The sequence below is a fragment of the Podarcis vaucheri genome (genome assembly GCF_965113315.1).
Source record: "Podarcis vaucheri genome assembly, chromosome: 13".
NCBI classification, from domain to species: Eukaryota; Metazoa; Chordata; class Lepidosauria; order Squamata; family Lacertidae; genus Podarcis; species Podarcis vaucheri.
In genome coordinates, this window is record NC_138751.1 from 1,431,315 (window position 1) to 1,452,574 (window position 21,260).

Consider the following 21,260-nt stretch of genomic DNA (forward strand, 5'->3'; position numbering starts at 1 on the left):
CTGGATGACCCTCGGGGTCCCTTCCAAGTCTAGGACTCTCTGATGGGAGATGCATCTGCCGCACTCACAGCTGCCTGCTTTGGGTGGGGCCTACCCTGCCAAGACCAGCTGGCCGTCACCATCTCCCCAGGCCTTTCAAGAGGAAGGGGGTTCCTTTTACTGTGTCCTAGATTTGGGGGGGGGGGATCCCACAAGGGAACAGGGCGAACACCACTCTCACAGACAGGTAGAAGAGTCGAGTTTATTGGAACTTAAAAGAGTATCTATTTACAGTTCTGCGACACAGACGAAAGGACAGGGGGGGCTTTTTCTACAACACCAAACGTGGGACCCCCCCCCAATGTTCACAAACACACACACACACACACCCCAATTTGGCCCTGCTGCTCGCAGGAAGAAAAAAACAACACAGAGTCTCGATTCCTTCTCCTCTGCCCCCCAAGTTGCTCCAAAGGTGGGGAGGGAATAGACTTAACGTCACGCAGAGGCTGTTGAGATGCCGCCGTCGCCCCCCTTCCTTGGCACGCAGTGGGCAAGGGGAGGTGCTGTCTTGCGGCCCCCCAGCCGTCTTGCGATCCAGGGACGTGCCCGGCCCCCCTCACAGGGAGGGCGTCTGCGGGGACTCCGGCACCAAGCCCTGTGCCCCGTTGGCCTTGGCCAGGAAGGCGGTGGCGGCCGAGGTGCTGGCACTGCTCCCGGGGGGCGGGGGGCTCTCGCCGTGCTCCTGCTTGATGCCCCCCGCCAGGGCCAAGCCGCCGGCCCCCGAGGAGGAGGGCGAGAGCTGGGCGGCCCCCGCTCCTTTGCCCTCGGCGGCGGCGGGCAGCGAGACCACGATGTACTTCTGGACGCTGCCGGAGACGGGGGGGCTGGGGGTGGCCTGCCCGCCGGAGACCAGCTTGACCAGGGGCTGGGTGCTGGGCACGGTGGTGGTGACGGGGGAGGTGGAGGTGCAGGCGGGGCCCCCGCTGAGCGTGATCACCTGCTGGGAGGTGGGCGTCCCGGAGGCCGAGGAGGACATGACGATGAACTTGGTGGGCGGCGGGGAGGGCTGGGTGGGGGTGGCCGGCCGGGCAGAGACCAGCGTCTGCATGGGGAGGGCAAGGGAGCCGGGCATCTTGATGATGCTGGGGGCCCGCGAGGCGCTGCCGGAGCCCCCCTGGGGGGCCTGGGACAGGGTCAGCGTGGGGCGAGGCTGCGGAGAGAAAGAGAGACAGAGAGAGAGGATCACAGGGGGGGTTAGATTTTAATCTTGTTTTTTAAACTGTATTTCAATCAATTGTTTTATAGCTGGTGTTTGGCTGGGGAGAAATTAATAATAATAATAATAATAATAATAATAATAATAATAATAATAATAATAATAATAATACAGTGGTACCTCGGGTTACATATGCTTCAGGTTACATACACTTCAGGTTACACATTCTGCTAACCCAGAAATAGTGCTTCAGATTAAGAACTTTGCTTCAGGATGAGAACAGAAATTGTGCTCTGGTGGCGCGGTGGCAGCAGGAGGCCCCATTAGCTAAAGTGGTGCTTCAGGTTAAGATCAGTTTCAGGTTAAGTACGGACCTCCGGAACGAATTAAGTACTTAACCCGAGGTACCACTGTAATAATATTTTTTTATTTATACCCCGCCCATCTCACTGGGTTTCCCCAGCCACTCTGGGCGGCTTCCAACAAAATGTTAAAATACAACAGCCCTTCAGATATGAAAAGCTTCCCTAAACAGGGCTGCCTTCAGATGTCTGGTAGGTGTTTTTTCCCATCTGGTGGGAGGGAGTTCCACAGGGCGGACGCCACTACCAAGTGCGAGTTTCTTCAGCGGTGGGGCAAATGCACTCTGCACATGCACAGATGGCACCCAGTCTTCCTAATGCATCCTAGGCATGCACACCACAGACCCCAGGCCCTTGTTCCAGGCCCTTATAATAATAATGATAATAATAATAATAGTAATAATAAAATTTTATTATTTATACCCGCCCATCTGGCTGGGTCCCCCCAGCCACTCTGGGCGGCTTCCAACAAAACACTAAAATACAATAACCTATTAAACATTAAAAGCTTCCCTAAACAGGGCTGCCTCTTTAAATAAAATTTAAATATTTAAAATTTATTTAAATAAAATTAATAAAATTTATTATGAAGGGAGAGGGGAACCGCAGCCATGAGTGGGGCCGCCCAGGGAGAGACCCGGAGCCCGTGGGTGCTTGGGGGTGGGGGTTCTGCCCCCCCCTTACCTGGGTGATGGTGAGGGTGGTCCGGTTCACCTGCTGCGCCTGCATGGCTGCCTGGGCACGAGCCTTGACCACGTGGGTGCACAGGAGGGTGCCCAGCGCCCCGTACTCCGCCCGGTAGGCCTCCTGGTTGTCGGGCTGGGGGCGCAGCTTCGCCAGGACCGGAGCACAGTGTTTCTGCGGTGGGGGGAGGACGTAGGAGAGACTTCAGAAGAACCACCCAAGCCCGGCAGCCGTAAGCCACTAAGAGCCCGGGAATCGAGAAAGACTGCCCCTGGATGTGGAAGTTCCATCGGAAGAGCAGAAGAGCCCAGAAGCTGGTCGGGCAAAAAGGGGACCCGCCTATTCCACCGTCCTGCCCTCACAGATGCCAACTAGACGCCCTTGGCAAGCCCACAAGCAGGATTCAAGCGCAAGGAAGTTGCACAGGAGGAGAGTGATGCACTGCCCAGACCATGCGCTCAGAAATATTTTTCTGAATTTCCCACCCATGCTCTTCTCCTTGCTGCATGCACTAACGCATGAATCTGACCTTTGAAGTTTGTAAGTAAAGCGTTTAAACTTCCTAACGGTGTGGTCCGTTCGTTGCCAGAGGGGCAGAGAAGGGCAGTGGACTAAGTGGGATGTTTAAAGGATCCAACTGCCTATATAGGGGGCAGCTAAGTTGGCAGAGCATGAGACTCTTAATCTCAGGGTTGTGGGTTCAAAAGATTCTCGCGTTGCAGGGGGTTGGACTAGATGACCCTTGGTGTAACTTCCAAACAATCCTACTGTATTCCTCATGCTTCATCACTGTGCTGTGTGATTCTGTGACCTTAATACTTTTCTGGGAGCTCCCCTCTTGCTGGAGAGATTTGTCCAGCCCCACACTTTGGATCTAGGGCTCCAGCCGATCAATTACCCCACATGGGTGACCTATATTTTCCTCCCCACATCTTCTCCATGTGCTTGGGACCAGCTTTTTCTCTGTACGCACGCAAGCCATTCGGCAGCAGCCCCACACACCCCCGCTGGCTGCCCCCTTACCAAGAGGAGGCTCTGGACGTGGTCGGCCCCGATCTTGTCGATGTTGCTGACGACCGGCCCCTCGAGGACGGAGCGGACCCTCTCCCCCTCCACCTGCAGCCGGGGCAGGATGAGGGTCTTGATGACCTGGGGAGGCAGGAGGAGAGAGAGTGAGGCCCAGCGACTGCCCCCGGGATGCCCCTGCTGTGCCCATAGCCAGCTCTGAGGCTACTCACGTCGTGCCCCAGCTCAGCCAGCCCTGCGATGGAGCCGTAGCGCGTGGTCCAGGGGGTCTTCTCGTCCACCCAGCTCTAGTGGGGGAAGAAGAGAGAGAGAGAGAGAGGAGTCAGGGGGAGAGGAGCGGACTCCCAAAATGCATATTTTGATCTGATTTCTTTCCGCAGGGCCTGCAAGACAGAGTTGTCCCGCCTGGTCTTTGGCTTGGAGCCAATTTGATCCCCTTCCCCTCTATCCTTTCTCCTTTCCTGTGATGGAACTCCTATTTGGGGTCTTCCCTGGCTTTTTTCTGGCCCATGTAGGACCAGTCTGGAAGGGACGCGGGTGGCGCTGTGGGTTAAACCACAGAGCCTAGGGCTTGCCGATCAGAAGGTCAGCGGTTCGAATCCCGTGACAGGGTGAGCTCCTGTTTCTCGGTCCCTGCTCCTGCCAACCTAGCAGTTCGAAAGCACGTCAAAGTGCAAGTAGATAAATAGGTACCACTCCGACGGGAAGGTAAACGGCATTTCCGTGCGCTGCTCTGGTTGGCCAGAAGCGGCTTAGTCCTGCTGGCCACATGACCCGGAAGCTGTACGCCGGCTCCTTCGGCCAGTAAAGCGAGATGAGCGCCGCAACCCCAGAGTCGGCCACGACTGGACCTAATGGTCAGGGGTCCCTTTACCCTTTACCTTTAGGACCAGTCTCGATAGTTAACCTTGGTGAAGACTTGACGTTTTCATCCCCAAAAAAGTTTTAGAGTTTCTGCTGAAATGAGGCTGCGTTTTAACGTTGTGTTTTAATATTGTTTTTAAGTTGTATTTTAATCAATTGCTTTTATATCTGGTGTTAGCCGCCCTGAGCCTGGTCTTGGCTGGGGAGAGCGGGATACGGATAAAAGTTATTATTATTGTTATTTATTATATGAACAGAATCAGAGCCTGGCTGGTGGATCAGGCCGAAGGGGGCTCATTTAGAATCCTGTTCTCACAGCGGCCAACCAGTGCCTATTATAGGAAAGCTGCAGCAGGATTCGAACACAAGAGCAACTCTCCCCTCCTGCGTTTTACAGGAAGTGGGATTCAGAAGCATTGCTGCCCCCGACTGGGGAGGCAAAGCAGAGGCATCCTGACAACAATTATTATTATTATTATTATTATTATTATTATTATTATTATTATTATGAATGACATACCTCACCCATCTGGCCGGGCCTCCCCAGCCACTTTGGACGGCTCCCAACAGAATATTAAAAACACCATAAAACATAAAAGACTTCCCCAAGCAGGGCTGCCTTCAGATGTCTTCTAAAAGTCAGATAGTTCTTTATCTCCTTGACATCTGATGGGAGGGCGTTCCACAGGGCGGGCGCCACTACCGAGAAGGCCCTCTGCCTGGTTCCCTGTGACTTGGCTTCTCGCAGGGAGGGAACCGCCAGAAGGCCCTCGGAGCTGGACCTCAGTGTCTGGGCTGAACGATGGGGGTGGAGACGCTCCTTCAGGTCTACTGGGCCTTTGAGGCCGTTTAGGGCTTTCAAGGTCAGCACCAACACTTTGAATTGTGCTCGGAAACGTCCTGGGAGCCAATGTAGGTCTTTCTGGACTGGTGTTATGTGGTCTCGGTGGCCGCTCCCAGTCCCCAGTCTGGCTGCCACATTCTGGATTAGTTGTAGTTTCCGGGTCACCTTCAAAGGTAGCCCCACGTAGAGCGCATGGCAGTAGTCCAAGCGGGAGATAACCAGAGCATGCACCACTCTGACGAGGCAGTCCACAGGCAGGGAGGGTCTCATCCTGCGTACCAGATGGAGCTGGTAGACAGCTGCCCTGGATACAGAATTAACCTGCGCCTCCAGGGACAGCTGTGAGTCCAAAATGGCTCCCCGGCTGGTCCTTCAGGGCTGCTCCCAACAGAATATTAAAAACACCATAAAACATAAAAGACTTCCCTGAACAGGGCTGCCTTCAGATGTCTTCTAAAAGTCAGATAGTTCTTTATCTCCTTGACATCTGGTGGGAGGGTGTGCCACAGGGTGGGAGCCACCACCAAGAAGGCCCTGTGCCTGGTTCCCTGCAATCTCACTTTTCGCAGGGAGGGAACCACCAGAAGGCCCTCGGAGCTGGACCTCAGTGTCTGAACAATGGGGGGTGGAGACACTCCTTCAAGTATACTGGGCTGAGGCTGTTTAAGGCTTTAAAGGTCAGCCCCAACACTTTGAATAGTGCTCAGAAACGTCCTGGGAGCCCTCGATAGCCCTGCCATGAATTCCCCGACCCTCTTTTAAAGCCATCCAAGACGGTGCCCCTCGCTGCCTGCAGTGGCAGGGAGTTCCCCAGTCCAACTCAACCTTCCCACGCTCAGCTCCATTGGAGGCCCGCGTGTTCCGGCGTTAAAATGCACCTTGGTGAAGGTCTTGGTGATGCGCGACTGAATGTTGTTTGTGGTGGTGCTGAAGTTCTTGCAGATCTGGGCAATGAGCCGGGCGGCAAAGTCCCGCAGCGCCCAGTGGTTGTCCACGTCCGGCCGAAGACACAGCTGGCGGCTGACGATGCAGGTCATGACGGCCGGGATCAGTTCGTGGAGCTGCCAGGGGGTGGGGAAGAAAAGATGCCCGTGGCGTTAAGGTCAGCGCCCGCTCCCGATTCACTCTGGGGCACCCCAAGACACCCCCCACCCAGGGCTGGACGAGGAAGAGGAAGGGCCGTTTCAGCCAGAGGCTAAGACCCGCTAGCAGCAGGGAGAGGCTCACGCACCTGCCCAGTGGCCCCCAGCCCCCCAGAGAGAGCAGGGCTGGATTAAGACCTTTCGCACTCAAAGAGATTTTGGTGCCCCTGTATATACCTAATTCAAAGGATAATAAAAACCCGAGCTGCTTGCAGACAGAGACTTTTTTTGGACCAATACAGTCATAGGTAAAGGTAAAGGGACCCCTGACCATTAGGTTCAGTCGTGGCCGACTCTGGGGTTGCGGCGCTCATCTTGCTTTACTGGCCGAGGGAGCCGGCATACAGCTTCTGGGTCATGTGGCCAGCAGGACTAAGCCACTTTGGCGAACCAGAGCAGTGCACGGAAACGCCGTTTACCTCCCCGCCGGAGTGGTACCTATTGATCTACTTGCACTTTGACGTGCTTTCGAACTGCTAGGTTGGCAGGAGCAGGGACCGAGCAATGGGAGCTCACCCCGTTGCGGGGATTCGAACCGCCGACCTTCTGATCAGCAAGCCCTAGACTCTGTGGTTTAACCCACAGCGCCACCCGCGTCCCAATACAAATGTGCTTCAGGTTGAGCGTTTTCAAGTTACGCTCCACGGCGACCCAGAAGTAACGGAGCACGTTACTTCCAAGTTTCGCCACTCGCGCACGCGCAGACGCTCAAAATGACGTCACACACTTGTGCAGAAGCGGCAAAACGCGACCCCCCCACACACAGTCATGTCTTACGTTCTACTCAGGATGCAAACAGGGCTCCAGAACGGATCCCGTTCGCATCCAGAGGTACCGCTGTATGGCGATTATCTGGAATGAGTTGATACGTAAATATTAATAGCCTGCTACATTTTGCTACATAAATATTAATAGCCTGCTACATTTTGTATTTATTCAGATAATAAATATAATTTATAAAAGAATGAAAATGTTTTTTTAAATTGTCCAGTAGCACCTTATGGACCAACTAAGTTTGCTCTGGGTAAAAGCTTTCGTGTGCATGCACACTTCTTCAGATACCCTGAAACAGAAGTCACCAGACCCTTGTATATAGTGGGAGGGTGGGGTGGGATTTTTCTCAGAAGGGTAGTGGGAGATGGGGGATTGACTCAAGGGGTATGGTAAACCTGTGGAAGACTGTTAACAACTGCTTATAAAAGAATGTGTGGGTTAGGGTAATTTTCACCTTGATCGGATCCTCAAAACTAATCTTACGTAACACACCTGCTTCTGTACTTTGTCGAGAACAGGTGTCCGGCTTGCCTAGTTGCTCTGCTGGGACTTCTAGCTGAGAAAAGGAACGCTCAGCGGAGCCATTTGTGACCGTTCTTGTTAAAAATACACCAAGGCAAATACAGTGGTACCTTGGTTTAAGAACAGCTTAGTTTATGAACAGCTTGGATTAAGAATGCTGCAAACCCGGAAGTAGGTGTTTTGGTTTGTGAACTTTGCCTTGGAATAAGAACACGTTCCGCTTCCTGTTGAGTGTAAATAGAGTCCCCGGCTGCTATGGGAAAGCGTTCTTAAACCAAAGCGTTCTTAAACCAAGGCATGCTTTCCCATAGCAGCGGGGGACTCTATTTACAAATGGAACACACTCAACAGGAAGCGGAACATGTTCTTATTCCAAAGCAAAGTTCACAAACCAAAACACCTACTTCTGGGTTTGCAGCATTCTTAAGACTTCTGGAACGGATTAAGTTCGTAAAGTACTACTGTATACCAGAGGGTTTGGATGAGGCATGCTCAATATATTCTACACTTATTTTATAAAGTTCAGCCTTTTTCTCCCCCGCCCCCCCCCCAGGGGAACCTGGTTCAGCTGCACCACATGGCCCATGGACCCTGTCTGTGGTTTCCCCCTTACTCTGATGCCCTAAGAAGGGGCTTATTTTGCTTAATGGTCCCTCCATCCCTGAGAGAGAGAGAGAAGAGAGAGGGGCTCACGTATTTCTCCAGGTAGAGGGTGGGGTTGTCCATCAGGGCCTTCACCATCCGCATCAGGTAGATCAGCAGAGCCAGGTTGTTCTGTACCACGTTCACCCGCACCTGGAGGGAGGGATGGGGAGACAGGGGCCTCAGGTGAGGGGCTCCAGATCAGACTGGAAAGGCAGCCGGCAGCTACAGAGTTACGCCTCTAGGCACCTTTTTCCATATATGGTGGACATGTACATTGGTAAAGGCTTTCTGGGAAATGGCATACCGTATTTTTCGCTCCATAAGACGCACTTTTTTCTTCCTAAAAAGTAAGGGGAAATGTCTGTGCCTCTTACGGAGCAAATGTGTGGTCCCTGGAACTGAACTGCCCAGGGGCGAAAAGCAGATCATGCTTCTTATTTTGAAGCAGGGAAGTGGGTGTTGAAACAAAGCTGCTGATCGCTTGCCGATTGGGAGGGAGATAAGGGATGCTAGAGATAAAGGAGGCTGCCTGGAGGGGGAAGGTAAAGACAGCAAACTTGCAAAGGGGAGAAAACAGGAAGACTAAAGCAATAAAGAGAGAAATTAGAAGAAAAGGAGGAGGGGAAAACTCTCCAGCTAAGGAAAAGACACTAAGGCAAACAAGAGGGAAGGGAGTGTTGAAAGGAAACAGCTGATCAGTGGGATTGGGAGAGAGATAAAGGGGGAGGTAAAAGCCCATGGATCCTCAGGATTTTAGCACTGGGTCACCCCAAATTCACCATCAGATCACATAGCATGTCCATGGCTACAGCCTGAACCACAAAAATGATATATCCACGGTTTCATTCAGAATTTTTTTTTCTTGTTTTCCTCCTCTAAAAGCTAGGGGCGTCTTATGGAACAAAAAATGTTTAGAAATGCATTTGTCAAAAAACCAGAAGCCTTTTTACTAGGTATAATAGAGTTTCCAAAAGAAGATAAAAGACTTTTAATGTATGCAACGGCAGCAGCGAGAATGCTACTAGCCCAGAGATGGAAGGAAGGAGAAGTACCAATGAAAGAAGAATGGCAGATGAAACTGATGGAGAAGGCAGAGATGGTGAAACTGACGGGGAAGGTCCGAAACCAGAAAGATCAAGTGTTTTCTAAAGACGGAAGTAAATTTGTAATTTGTTTAAAAGACCACTGTAAACAGTTAAAATCTTTGGCAGGGATGTAAGGACACTTGTAATGTGGAACTATTTATGGTCACTATGGTTATATAATGGATTAGTAAAGGTAAAAGATGCAACAAATTTAAATTTAAACATGGAACCCATGCAGGGAGGGAAGGAGGTTTGAAAGAACCTTGTATTTTAATGTTTGAAATGGTTTTGTTTCATATGTGTCAGGGGTTCAGGAGCAGAGGCGAGGGAAAGGGAGGAAACAGAGAGCGAGGGGGAGGAGGCAGAAGAAAAGATGAGTGATGACGACGACCCGAGATCTCCGAGTCTTTCCAGTGAATCAGAAGATTCACAAAAAGGAGCACCAGTGGCCAGGGCAAGGGGGGAGACTAGGGGGACACCCCAGGAAGATAGAGCCAGAGGGGACTCAGAGGGGAGCAGTTGGAAATCGGGACCAGCGTCACCGCCAGAGAGCAGGGATGAGGAAGGGCGCCAGGGATCAAGCGCTGGCAGCTCACAACAGGAGGGAGGGCACGAGTCAGGAGTGGCCACACCTTCATCGGGGAGCGAAGTGACGGTTAGACGGAAAGTGGAAGGTTGGGCGCGCGCGCCAAGTTCAAATGCACAGGAAGGTGGCGCAGTAGGCAGCCCGGAAAGGGAGCCAGGTCCTAAAGCCCGGCGCAAGGAGACAGAAGGGTCCGGGGGGTCAGCGTCAGAAGAATCCCGGAAGGAAGAGACCCAGGGGGGCAGAGGGACCCAGAGGAGAACTGTCAGGCGGAAAAGGTGGAGCAGGGCTAGGATATTAAGTTGGTGCGCAAGGGGCGGAGACTCAGACGGAGCTTCGCCGATCTAAGCATAAGACGTAGAGTTGCACGCAGCAGCTTGAGAATGGGAACTGTAACTCAATAAAGACTTTTACTTAATGATCGCTGGCTGGCGTGATCCTCTGTGAGCTAGGATCTGGAAGCAACCCTGACAATATGTATAACATTATCAAAAACTCAGTAAAAAATTTTTTTAAAAAAAAATAAAATGTGCCCTCGAATGCAGGGCTTCTTTCGCGCCTGACCCGGAGGCCGCAGTAGGTGTGGGATGCTGCAGCCCGATTGCTGACAGGAGCAAGGAGGCCTTGCCTGCACTGTGTGCCTTTGTTGCTGAGGGGTCTGATCCGATACAGGGCCAGGTTCAAGGTGCTGCTGCTACTATCAGGATAAAAGGTAAAGGGACCCCTGACCATTAGGTCCAGTCGTGGCCGACTCTGGGGTTGCGGCGCTCATCTCGCTTTACTGGCCAAGGGAGCTGGCATACAGCTTCCGGGTCATGTGGCCAGCAGGACTAAGCCGCTTCTGGCGAACCAGAGCAGCATACAGAAATGCCGTTTACCTTCCCGCTATAAAGCGGTCCCTATTTATCTACTTGCACTTTGACGTGCTTTCGAACTGCTAGGTGGGCAGGAGCAGGGACCGAGCAACGGGAGCTCACCCTGTTGCGGGGATTCGAACCGCCAACCTTCTGATCGGCAAGTCCTAGGCTGTGTGGTTTAACCCACCTGCCTCGCTATCAGGATACAAAGCCCTTTAAAAGCTCGAGACCCGTTTACTTGCATGATCGCCTAACTCCACATGCGCCCAACTCAACAGCAGGAGGGGCACTGCCACAGGTGCCGTGCGACACCCATTCCACATTTGCAAGAACTTGATCGTTTAGTGTGGCGGTGCCTGGACTCCCTGCCTCTTGGCATCAAGCACAGGCGCCCTCGCTGTACTCTTTTCGGCGCCTACTGAGAATATGCTTCGCCTAGGCAAGCCGGTCTGGATGCTTAGGAAGCGGGTGAGAGTTTTAATCTGGTTCCGAAAGACTTTTCAAACCCCTTACCCCTTCGGAGATGAACGTGCTGAAGCGAGGCAGCATCTGGTACAAGCCGGGGTCTGTGGCGATGCTCTGAAGAGCCTCCTGCAGAAAAAAGGCAGAACGTCAGGAATCAGGGAGGGGGCGTTGCAGCCGGATCAGGCCACTGGCATCCTCACAGTGGCTGACCCATTGCCCCAAAGGGAAGAAAGCCCCCAAGGAGGATGAGCAGCCTCCTCCCACTCTTGTTCTCTGCCATTCTGAGGTAGACTGGCTTTGTCCATGGAGGCTCCACGTGGGAATCGTAGGACACTTGGCCAGCATCCTGGTCTCATAACCAGACACCCCAAAAGGAACTCCGAGCAACAGAGCAATAGTCTCCTTTCCTGTGGTTTCCAGCCACCGGCCTCAAAAAGACTCCACTTCCCATGATGCATCAGTGCTGGGCATACTGGCTGCTGGGAGTTGTAGTTCAAGTCACCAGCAGGAGGGCTCCAGGGTGGGATTAAAGTGGCACCTTGTTTTGAGTCCGGGATCCGTTCCGGAGAACTGGACGCTCGACAAAGCGCTATTTTGGGCGAGCGGCAAACCCAGAAGTAACCCATCCTGGTACTTCCAGGTTTGCTGCGGTCGTTCCACGAAATGGATGCCAAGTGGGGCAGACTCACAAAGAGATACTACTGTATAAACTGGCCAAACGAGCCCCTCACTCCCCCTTCTCCAAGGCACTGCGGTGGTGGAGGGAGAGCTAAGAAGATTCAGGACAAATAAAAGCACTTCTTGAAAGACCTACACTGGCTCCCAGTACCTTTCCAAGAACAATTCAAAGTGTTGGTGCTGACCTTGAAAGCCCTAAATGGCCTCAAAGGTCCAGTAGACCTGAAGGAGCGTCTCCACCCCCATCCTTCTGCCCAGACACTGAGGTCCAGCTCCGAGGGCCTTCTGGCGGTTCCCTCCCTGCGAGAAGCCAAGTTACAGGGAACCAGGCAGAGGGCCTTCTCGGTGGTGGCGCCCGCCCTGTGGAACGCCCTTCCAGCAGATGTCAAGGAAATAAACAACTACCTGACATTCAGAAGACATCTGGGAAGTTTTTAATGTGTGACATTTTAGTGTATTTTTGGTCTTTGTTGGAAGCCGCCCAGAGTGGCTGGGGAAACACAGCCAGATAGATGGGGTACAAATAAATTATTATTATTATTATTATTATTATTATTATTATTATTATTATTAATGCAGCGCAGGGTTAAGCTGTGGAACTCCCTGCCACAGCAGGCTGGGACAGCCACCAACTGGCTTTAAAAGAGGATTAGGCAAATGAATGAAGGAGCGAGGGCTCTGCCACAACAGCAGACACTCTGAATCCCAGTTGCTGGCAACAACAGGAGAGGAGAGGGTGCACATGCTCAGATCCTGCTGCCTGTTTCCCATAACGGGCACCTGGCTGGCCACTGCAAGAAGAGGGTTCTGGGCCAGATGGGCAACCGCTGGCCTGATCCTGCTGCCAGGCTCTTCCTGTACCCTAAGCCAGCTGAGCTTGGATTCAGAGCCGGCTTTCCTCTGGGCAGGAGCAGGTCCCCAACTCCTGCGACTGCTGCCATGGGACTGGACTAGAGGATCTCGGGGGTTCCCTTCCACGGTTTCTCACCGCCCGCTTTGCCTCGCAGGAGCCCACGCAGGCCTCCGTGATCTCCTTGTAGTACAGCTGCTGCTCGACGGAGAGCTCATGGATGCTCCGGGGCTTCAGCTTCAGGGGGGCTCCCTCCAAAAGGGGGCCTTTCTTCTCTTTGCCTGGCAGGGAGGGAAAGAAGGCAGGGTCACAGAGGGGCAGCAAAGGGTTTGGCGGCTGGTGAAGGTCCAATTGACCAGCTGGAGATCTGTGGGCGCCAGGTTGGTTGACAACGGACGTCTCCATCTGGCTGACCCCTCCAGCTTCCTTACGCAGGTCAACAAAGTTTAGGCAACACGACGACCATATACATACCTAATAGGCAATCTTTACAGAATTCCTTCAAACAACAACAAGTTCAAAATGAACTCTTAAAGTCTCTGAAAGTCTTTAAAATCCTGAGGATCCATGTGGATCTGTGCTTTGTAACCAGGCTTTTGCGCCATTGCGGTCCCAGGCAACAGTGGGTGCGTGATTTTTTTGGTGCAGGCTGTAGCCATGGACATGCTATGTGAACTGATGGTGAATTTGGGGTGACCCAGTGCAAAAATCCTGAGGATCCATGGGCTTTTGCCTCCCCCCTCCCAGGCAGCCTCCTTTATTGCTAGCTTCCCTTATCTCTCTCCCGATAGCACAGATCAGCTGTTTCCTTTCAACACTCCCTTCCCTCTTGTTTGCCTTAGTGTCTTTTCCTTAGCTGGAGCAGTTTTTTGCTCCCCCTTTTCTTCTAATTTCTCTCCTCATTGCTTTAATCTTCCTGTCTCCTCTCCTTGCAAGTTTGCTGTCTTTACCTCCCCCCTCCCAGGCAGCCTCCTTTATCTCTAGCGTCCCTTATCTCCCTCCCTGATCGCTTGCCGATCAGCTGCTTCCTTTCAATACCCCCTTCCCTCTTTCAAAAAAAGAGAGCATGATCTGCTTTTCACCCCTGGGCAATTTGGCTCCAGGGACTACGCATTCGCTCCATTAGATGCACAGACATTTCCCCTTACTTTTTAGGAAGAAAAAAGTGTGTCTTATGGAGTGAAAAATACGGTACCTTGCCCAGTCCACATTTTGGCAGCTTCTCTGCAAGAATATCACAGGGGACTGTGACAAGAGCCTTCTTGAAATCAAGATATACTACATGCACAGCGTTCCCCTGATCCACCAAGCTGGTAACTCCATCAAAAAAATAAATGGGCAAACATTTATCAAAATACAGAGCAGCACTGCCCTGCCAGGACCTGACCTTTGCCATCGGGGGCTGCGGTGGTCTGCCCTTTGCCCCTGAGGGCGCCGTCCTCCTCCTGTCCTGGTTTCGTTGCCTTGAGGGGTTCGGTGGCCTCTGTTTTCTGCTGCTCCTTCGGGGCTGGAGAGGAAGGGGAAAAGATGGATTGAGGTCAGGGTCTGCTTCTTCTTTGTGTAAATGAAGTTTCGTTTATTGACTTCCTAACGTGCACCAAACAGAGAGAACACTCCTAACATGGGAAGTCCCATTAAAAAATATATAATTTGGCAGAATATTTGGATTATTGGATATGTATATGTATAACTTGGAATATTTAATGTGATTGGATTGGATTGTTAAAGTGGAAAACTTAATAAAAATGATTTTTTTAAAAAAGAAAGTGCCCCATCAGATTCACGGCATCAACCAAAGCAGGCGACTCACCTGGGGGTGGGTTTTCCGGGATGGCGGGCTGGACCCCCTCGATGCTCAGCCAGTGGGCTACGAGAGAAGGGAAAAGAAACCTCAGAGACAAAGAGAGAGGCAAACCTCCGCACGCTTTTGCTCAGCTGCCGACCCACAAGCTTGAGGATCCCAGCGCGGATCTCAAGAGTCGCTTCTCCTAGACACTTGGAAAACACCTCTTCAAAGATCGCTGCATTGCAGGGGATTGGGCTGGATGACCTTTGGGGTACTTTCGAAGTCTACAATTCTAAGGTCCCTCACACCAGGGCCAGAAGGGACTGCCAAGGGTCAAGAATAATAATAATGATAAAATTTATTTTCTACCCTGCCCTTCCTGGTTCAAAAACTGGGCTCAGGACAGCTAGCAACAAATTTAAAACACTTAATTATAAAAGCAGCATAAAATACAGTATAAAAACATGAATAACAACAAGGATTATAATAACAAGGATGGCAGTATCCTTGTGAACTCTCTTCCTGGCCCTTAAGATCTACTGTATTTTTCGCTCTATAAGACGGACCAGACCACAAGACGCACCCAGTTTTTGGAGAAGGAAAACAAGAAAAAAAATATTCTGAATCCCAGAAGCCAGAACAGCAAGAGGGATCGCTGCGCAGTGAAAGCAGAAATCCCTCTTGCTGTTCTGGCTTCTGGGATAACTGCGCAGCCTGCATTCGCTCCATAAGACGCACACACATTTCCCCTTACTTTTTAGGAGGGGAAAAGTGAGTCTTTTAGAGCAAAAAATACAGTAACTACTACATCAAAGTAACCTACTATCTTCATGTACGGAGGACGCCCGGTGAAGCCACTGGTCTGTGTACGTGACTTGCCAAGCAAGAGAAATTGGACAGGGATGCAGAGGCGTGGATTGATCAGAAATCTTCTCAGAATGGCTCAAACCAAATCAATGCTTTCATTGCTGGCACAAATGGCTTGCTCCATATTTTTTATAATTCCTCCTAGCCATCCCGCCTGATCACTACAGTGGAGGGCAGTGAGTAGCCATCAATAATAATAATAATAATAATAATAATAATAATAATAAGTTTTATTTATACCCCGCCCTCCCCAGCCAAGCCTGGGCTCAGGGCGGCTAACAACCAATAATAAAAACAAGATTAAAATACAACATTAAAACCTTGTGGCTGCTTGCCCTCCATCGCCCTCTCCTCCTGCATGAACGCTGCTTTGCCAGCAGAGGGCACCCACCTTCTCCGAGCCCACCCTGGATCTGAGCGCCACACGGCCCCTGGGCTCCCACCCGCCCCTCACCTTTGAGGCAGACGTCGAGGGGCACGCGAGGCAAGGGGGTGTTGATGATGTCGCTTAGGTCCACCTCTTTCTCCTCGTAGAAGTGCAGCTCGCGCCCCCCACCGCTGGCGTAGCGGAAGGGGATGAACTCCTGGGCGTGGAAGCCGTACAGCGGCTGTGGCGGAAACAGAGGAAGAAAGTGGTTCAAGGACACAAAAGGGGCCGCCCTGGATAAGGCCCTGCTGCCTCCCTCCCTGAATCCAACTCAAAATGCTGCCTGGCACACAACCCTGACTTAGCTGGTAGAGCAGGAGACTCTCAATCTCAGGGTTGAGGGTTCAAGCACCACGTTGGGCAAAATAATCCTGCACTGCAGGGGGTTGGACTAGATGACCCTCAGGGTCCCTCCCAGCTTTGCAATTCTATGAATCTAGGATCGCTCATTTATTTTTAGTTCTTTCCTATGACACGGACCAGGAGAAAAAGCAAATAATGATGGGAAAGGTTCAACACAAGGAGCTTTCGAGAACAGGGTCAAAATCTGGGGAGAATGAAACGGACACAATTGTACATGGAGCATGAAAACACAACTGACACAACGAAAGAGGCAGTGAAATAAGCAAAAGGGTCTTGTCCGTTTACAGATGCCGCCAAATGTAAGGAATTTGGCACCCATGTGGCTGCGATGGAAACTCGAAGAATTAGAATATTGTGGGAAATTACCTTTTGAGGCTTTCCCTCCTTATGGAGGGTCTCACGGGTGGCTTTCTGCACAACTGTCAGGTCAGCAGCCTTCCCCGTGATTGCGCCTCCTACTGAACCAGACGGAGAGACCATTTAAAGGCTCAGGAACCCATTGCAGGGGTTATGGATTGAATAGCTACTGCACCTTTTCACAATATTACAGTGGTGCCTCACAAGACGAAAAGAATCCGTTCTGTGATTCTCTTCGTCTAGCGGTTTTTTCGTCTTGCGAAGCAAGCCCATTGACGGATTAGTGGATTAGCGCTATTAGCGGCTTATCTGCTGATCGGATCAGCTGATAAGCGGCTTAGCGGCTTAGGAAAAGGGGGGAGGGGGGGAAAACCAGCAGGAACTCGCAAGACATTGTCGTCTTGCGAAGCAAACCCATAGGAAATTCGTTTTGCGAAGCACCTCCAAAACGGAAAACTCTTTCGTCTAGTGAGTTTTCCGTCTTGCGAGGCATTCGTCTTGCGGGGCACCACTGTATAATTTTCTGAGATTGTTAATTTGGGGTTTCCATCAGCTGTACGCCATGATCATCACAATTATAACAAATAAAGGCTTGATGTATCTCGCTTTGCATGTCACGAATCTATCTCATATATTAGTTTTAATATATTTAAGCTATTTAAATATATTTAATATATTTAATTTATTTAATATATTTCACCTTTTAAGCTGAATTACTGAGATATATTAACTTTCCCACGGCATTCTAATTTTTCAAGTTTCACCTGTATGTTTAATAAAAACAACCCCCAGATAGAGGTGGGATCACCCCTTAGCCACTATGCCAATTTCTCTGAGGCAGCAATGAACACACAATCACAGTTGGAAGGGACCCCACGGGTCATCTAGTCCAACCCCCTGCAAGGCAGGAACACGCAGCTCAAGAAGTTGGCTCTGCTTCCACACAAACACCCCCAGCCCTGCCGAAATTGCCCGCCCCACCCCAACACTCACCTCCACATTCTTCAACTTTAGGGCCAAGTCGATGTCCCCCGTCGTGAGGGTCCGGCGTTTGCCCATGCGCATGAACTTCAAGGCATCCTGAGAGGGTGGAAGTTGCAGAGGGAAAAAGAGAGACCGGGCAAAGGGTTGGGTGCGCCTCAAAGAGGGGAGGCCAAAGCTCCCTCTTCCCCTACCTCCCCACCTCCCCAAACCCTGCAGGGCAACCGCCTGCCAATCAACCGATGTCACACTGACGCTTTCTGGGCCCTGCGCAGTTGGAAGTCAAGCAGGGTGAGCGGAGATGAATCGCACAGCCCCACAAACCTTTGGGGTCCCCCGAATCTTTACGTGAGCATGAGAAGAGCATTTACTGCCTCCAAACTTGGCGTCAGAGCGTAGCCATCGTGGCTGGTAGCCCTTCCAAGCCCTCTTCTCTGTCATCTTTCAAAAGCAACACGATGGCCAGAAACAATCACAATGTGAAAAACTTTAGGGAATAATTCCAAACATCCAAACTAACAAGCTGAAGTCCCTGAAAGTCTCTGCAAGTCCTTAAGTGAATCACGGGGCCAGACTTTACCCGGCGGAAAGCAAGCTGTGAACAGCTTTGTATAATCAGCAAATGTCCAATTCTGATGTCCAACTCTGAACTCTGCAACAGTGTTTACGGATAACAACTACAGCTTCGTTGAATTCTCTTTTAAATTTTCAAAGATCTTTATTGCAACTTAACATATATACATAATAACCAAAATTCCCAATGATTCCCTCACATAAAATATAATTCCTAGATTACAACAGCTGCATAGTTATACACTTAATTATAACCCCCCCCCCCCGTCCTCTACTTCCCTCCACAGCAATTTGACTTCTTTATATTTCTTTCTACCTTTCCCCCCTTGCATTCTATAATAAGTTATTTTTGTTAAATTCTGATTTTTCCTTCTTTCTTTATTGGTTTTGTTATTGCTTACATTTTTTACTCTAAGCCTATTAACATGTCATGTTTAGAACAATATTTTGACATGTTTCGTTGAATTCTTCATCAGCCAATTAGTTCAACACTCGTAAGTAGAAAGATATGTAATTTCATCATTAACCAATCTTTTTTTTTAATAGATATAATATACATGAGAATGAAAAGTACTCCGGAACAGGGCTCATGCATGATGAAGAATTCAACAAAACAGGACTTGCAGGGACTTCATTTTCTTAGTTTTGATGTTTTGAATTATTCCATAAAGTTTTCCACCTTGTAATTGTTTCTGGCCATCGTGTTGCTTTTGATATTGCTGATTCCTATTTTGCAACACAGGGGTTGGTTGGTTTGCTCATCCTCTTTCAAAGCTAGCCTTGGTGAAGACCTGATGTTTTCATCCCCAAAAAGTTTTTGATTTGAGTTTCTGTTGAAATGAGGCTGCATTTTAATGTTTTAATGTTGTACTTTAATCTTGTTTTTAAGTTGTATTTCAATCAATCGGTTGTTAGACGCCCTGAGCCCAGTCTTGGCTGGGGAAGGGAGGGTATAAATTATTATTATTATTATAAAGCTATCTGAGTTGGTGGCCAGTCTTGCCTCCTGTGGAAGGGAGTTCCGCAGTTGAACTCCGTCCTGCGGGAAGAGGTACCGACCTGAGCAATCTCCTTGATGCGATAGCTGACTTCGTCCGCCAGCATCTGGCAGGTCTCCTCAGGAACCTGCCCAATGCCCATCGACTCGGCCATGACCTTCATGGACTCGGTGGGCAGCTGCATGTTGCTCAACTTCATCTTCTTCTCTTCCGCCATCTTGGCTCAACGGCTGCCCCTGCGGGTGGAAAGACCACAAAGATCTGCTCTGGTCACCGGCATCCCTCGCTCCAGGCAGACTTCTGCCTCAACCCTCCCAGCCCCCAACATTGGCCAACCCATAGCGAAGCCTTTTTGGTGGTGGCTCCCCGTTGGCGTAACGCCCTCCCTGGAGACGTATTGCTGCGTTCCCCGCTACTATTGCTTTGCCAACTGATTTTCATGGAGATTTCTGTGGACACGTAAGAAGTACATGCTAAGAAACAAAACCGACATAACAAAACCTAACTGTGAACTCATTATTTTTTGGAGCACGGAAAAGAAACAGAGGCAGCTGAGGAAAGCCAAGAAGATATGGAGATGGTAATCTGGGTAACAAATGGAAGTAGTTTTACGCATTGCAGGCCAGAGACCCCCAATGCTGAACTGCAATGTAGTCATACCTCGGGTTACAGATGCTTCAGGTTGCGTTTTTTTGGGTTGTGGACCGCCGAAACCCAGAAGTACCAGAATGGGTCACTTCCGGGTTTTGGCGGTCATGCATGAGCAGAAGTGATAAATCACGCTTTGTGCATGCACAGAAGCACTGAACTGCAACCTGCGCGTGTGCAGACGCGCTGCTGTGGGTTGCAGACGCTGCGGGTTGCAAACGTGCATCCCGCATGGATCACGTTCGCAACCTGAGCATCCACTGTACTTGCCCACAATCTCTCCCTCACTAGGCAGCCCTGTTAGGGAAGTTTTAAATGTTTGACGTTTTATCGTGTTTTTGAGATTCTGTTGGGAAACCCAGCGAGGTGGGTGGGGTATGAATAATAAATTATTACAGTGGTACCTCTGGTTACATACTTAATTCGTTCCGGAGGTCCATTCTTAGCCTGAAACTGTTCTTAACCTGAAGCACCACTTTAGCTAATGGGGCCTCCCGCTGCCGCTGGAGCACGATTTCTGTTCTCCTCCTGAAGCAAAGTTCTTAACCTGAAGCACTATTTCTGGGTTAGCGGAGTCTGTATGTCAACTGTATTGACAAGCTGGAAGGTATGCAGAGAAGGGCTGCCAAGGGCTGGTGTTGTTTTTACTGTTGTTAGCCGCTCTGAGACCAGCTTTGGCTGGGGAGGGCGGGATATAAATAAAATATTATTATTGTTATTGTTATTATTGTTGTTGTTATTATTATTATTACAGTGGTACCTCGGGTTAATTCGTTCAGGTCTTAATTCGTTCAGGTCTGTTCTTAACCTGAAGCACCACTTTAGCTAATGGGGCCTCCTGCTGGAGCACGATTTCTGTTCTCCTCCTGAAGCAAAGTTCTTAACCCAAGGTGCTATCTCTGGGTTAGCGGAGTCCGTAACCTGAGGCGTCCGTAACCCGAGGTCCCCCTGCCCTGCGAAGTGGCTTGCCACCCTGGGCTCCTTCAAGGGGCGGAACAGAAGCAGCCTAGCAGCGGGAAACGAGGGGGGCCGGTGCAGCGGGATGTCAGCCCCGGCGCCCCAGCCCCTTCCCGCCCCCTGAGCGAGGGAGCCGGACGGAGAGGCGGCGGGCTCAGCCTCTCGGTGCCCGGGAACCCCGGGGGGAGAAGGAACGGCCAAGCGGCCAGACGTGGGACCCCCAGGGGCCATCTAGTCCAACCCCCCGCCGGCCATGCAGGAACCAGCTCGCCCGCTGCAACCCCGGAGGAGCGGCCCCCGGGGCATGTGCAGAGCGCAGCCAGCGGCGCGCCACTTACCGCCGGCGGAGGCTTCTCTGGCCACGGCCGCCAATACGGTAACAGCCCCCTCCGGGCGGCGCCCCTACATCCGCATATACGGTAGCCCGACCCAGGCGGCGTCATCCGACGGCGCCCCTGCCCCGCGACGGGGAGACGCAAGCCCCGCCCACAGCCCCGACCGGAAGTGCCCAAAGGGCGCCGCTGAAGGAGGAGGTGGGCGGAGCTTCCTTCCTCGCCCCGGCGCCTGGTTGGTGGGGGTGGTTTTTTTTTAATCCACTTGCGCATGCGCACTCCTCCTCTCAGGCTTGGCGGAGGAAGACGCTGCGGCAAGAGCACAGAGGAGGAGGAGGAGGAGGTGCTAGAGCGGCGCCTGCGTGGGCGCGCATACTTCCGGCGCGTGCGGC

The 21,260-nt window shown here is 51.2% G+C and overlaps 1 protein-coding gene across 2 annotated transcripts; it reads right to left on the bottom strand.

The window, feature by feature from the left end:
- Nucleotides 1-227: 227 nt before the first annotated feature.
- Nucleotides 228-21,025, bottom strand: TAF6 (TATA-box binding protein associated factor 6). 2 transcript variants are annotated; one of them, XM_082197643.1, is made up of 14 exons: nt 20,875-21,025; nt 18,993-19,167; nt 17,373-17,459; nt 15,687-15,840; nt 14,390-14,446; nt 13,967-14,086; nt 12,718-12,860; nt 11,100-11,177; nt 8,110-8,211; nt 5,857-6,039; nt 3,483-3,557; nt 3,268-3,393; nt 2,245-2,418; nt 228-1,192 (listed from the first exon to the last, which is right to left on the bottom strand). In XM_082197643.1, the coding sequence occupies exons 2-14, from the start codon at nt 19,146-19,148 to the stop codon at nt 599-601; spliced, it is 2,049 nt and encodes a 682-aa protein (XP_082053769.1). In that variant the 5' UTR covers nt 19,149-19,167; nt 20,875-21,025; the 3' UTR covers nt 228-598. The 2 variants fall into 2 exon arrangements, with proteins under 2 accessions (XP_082053769.1, XP_082053770.1); XM_082197644.1 differs by lacking the exon at nt 20,875-21,025 and having other exon boundaries at nt 18,993-19,261.
- Between the last annotated feature and the right edge of the window lie 235 nt (nt 21,026-21,260).

What these genes read in the sequence shown, in the direction of transcription:
- TAF6 (XM_082197643.1), bottom strand. Translation starts at nt 19,148, where the DNA reads ATGGCGGAAGAGAAGAAGATGAAGTTGAGCAACATGCAGCTGCCCACC. An exon ending in CCTCGACGTCTGCCTCAAAG is followed by an intron (nt 14,447 to 15,686) that starts GTGAGGGGCGGG and finishes CTTCTCTCGTAG; the next exon opens with CCCACTGGCTGAGCATCGAG. An exon ending in CCCGGAAAACCCACCCCCAG is followed by an intron (nt 14,087 to 14,389) that starts GTGAGTCGCCTG and finishes CTTCCTCTCCAG; the next exon opens with CCCCGAAGGAGCAGCAGAAA.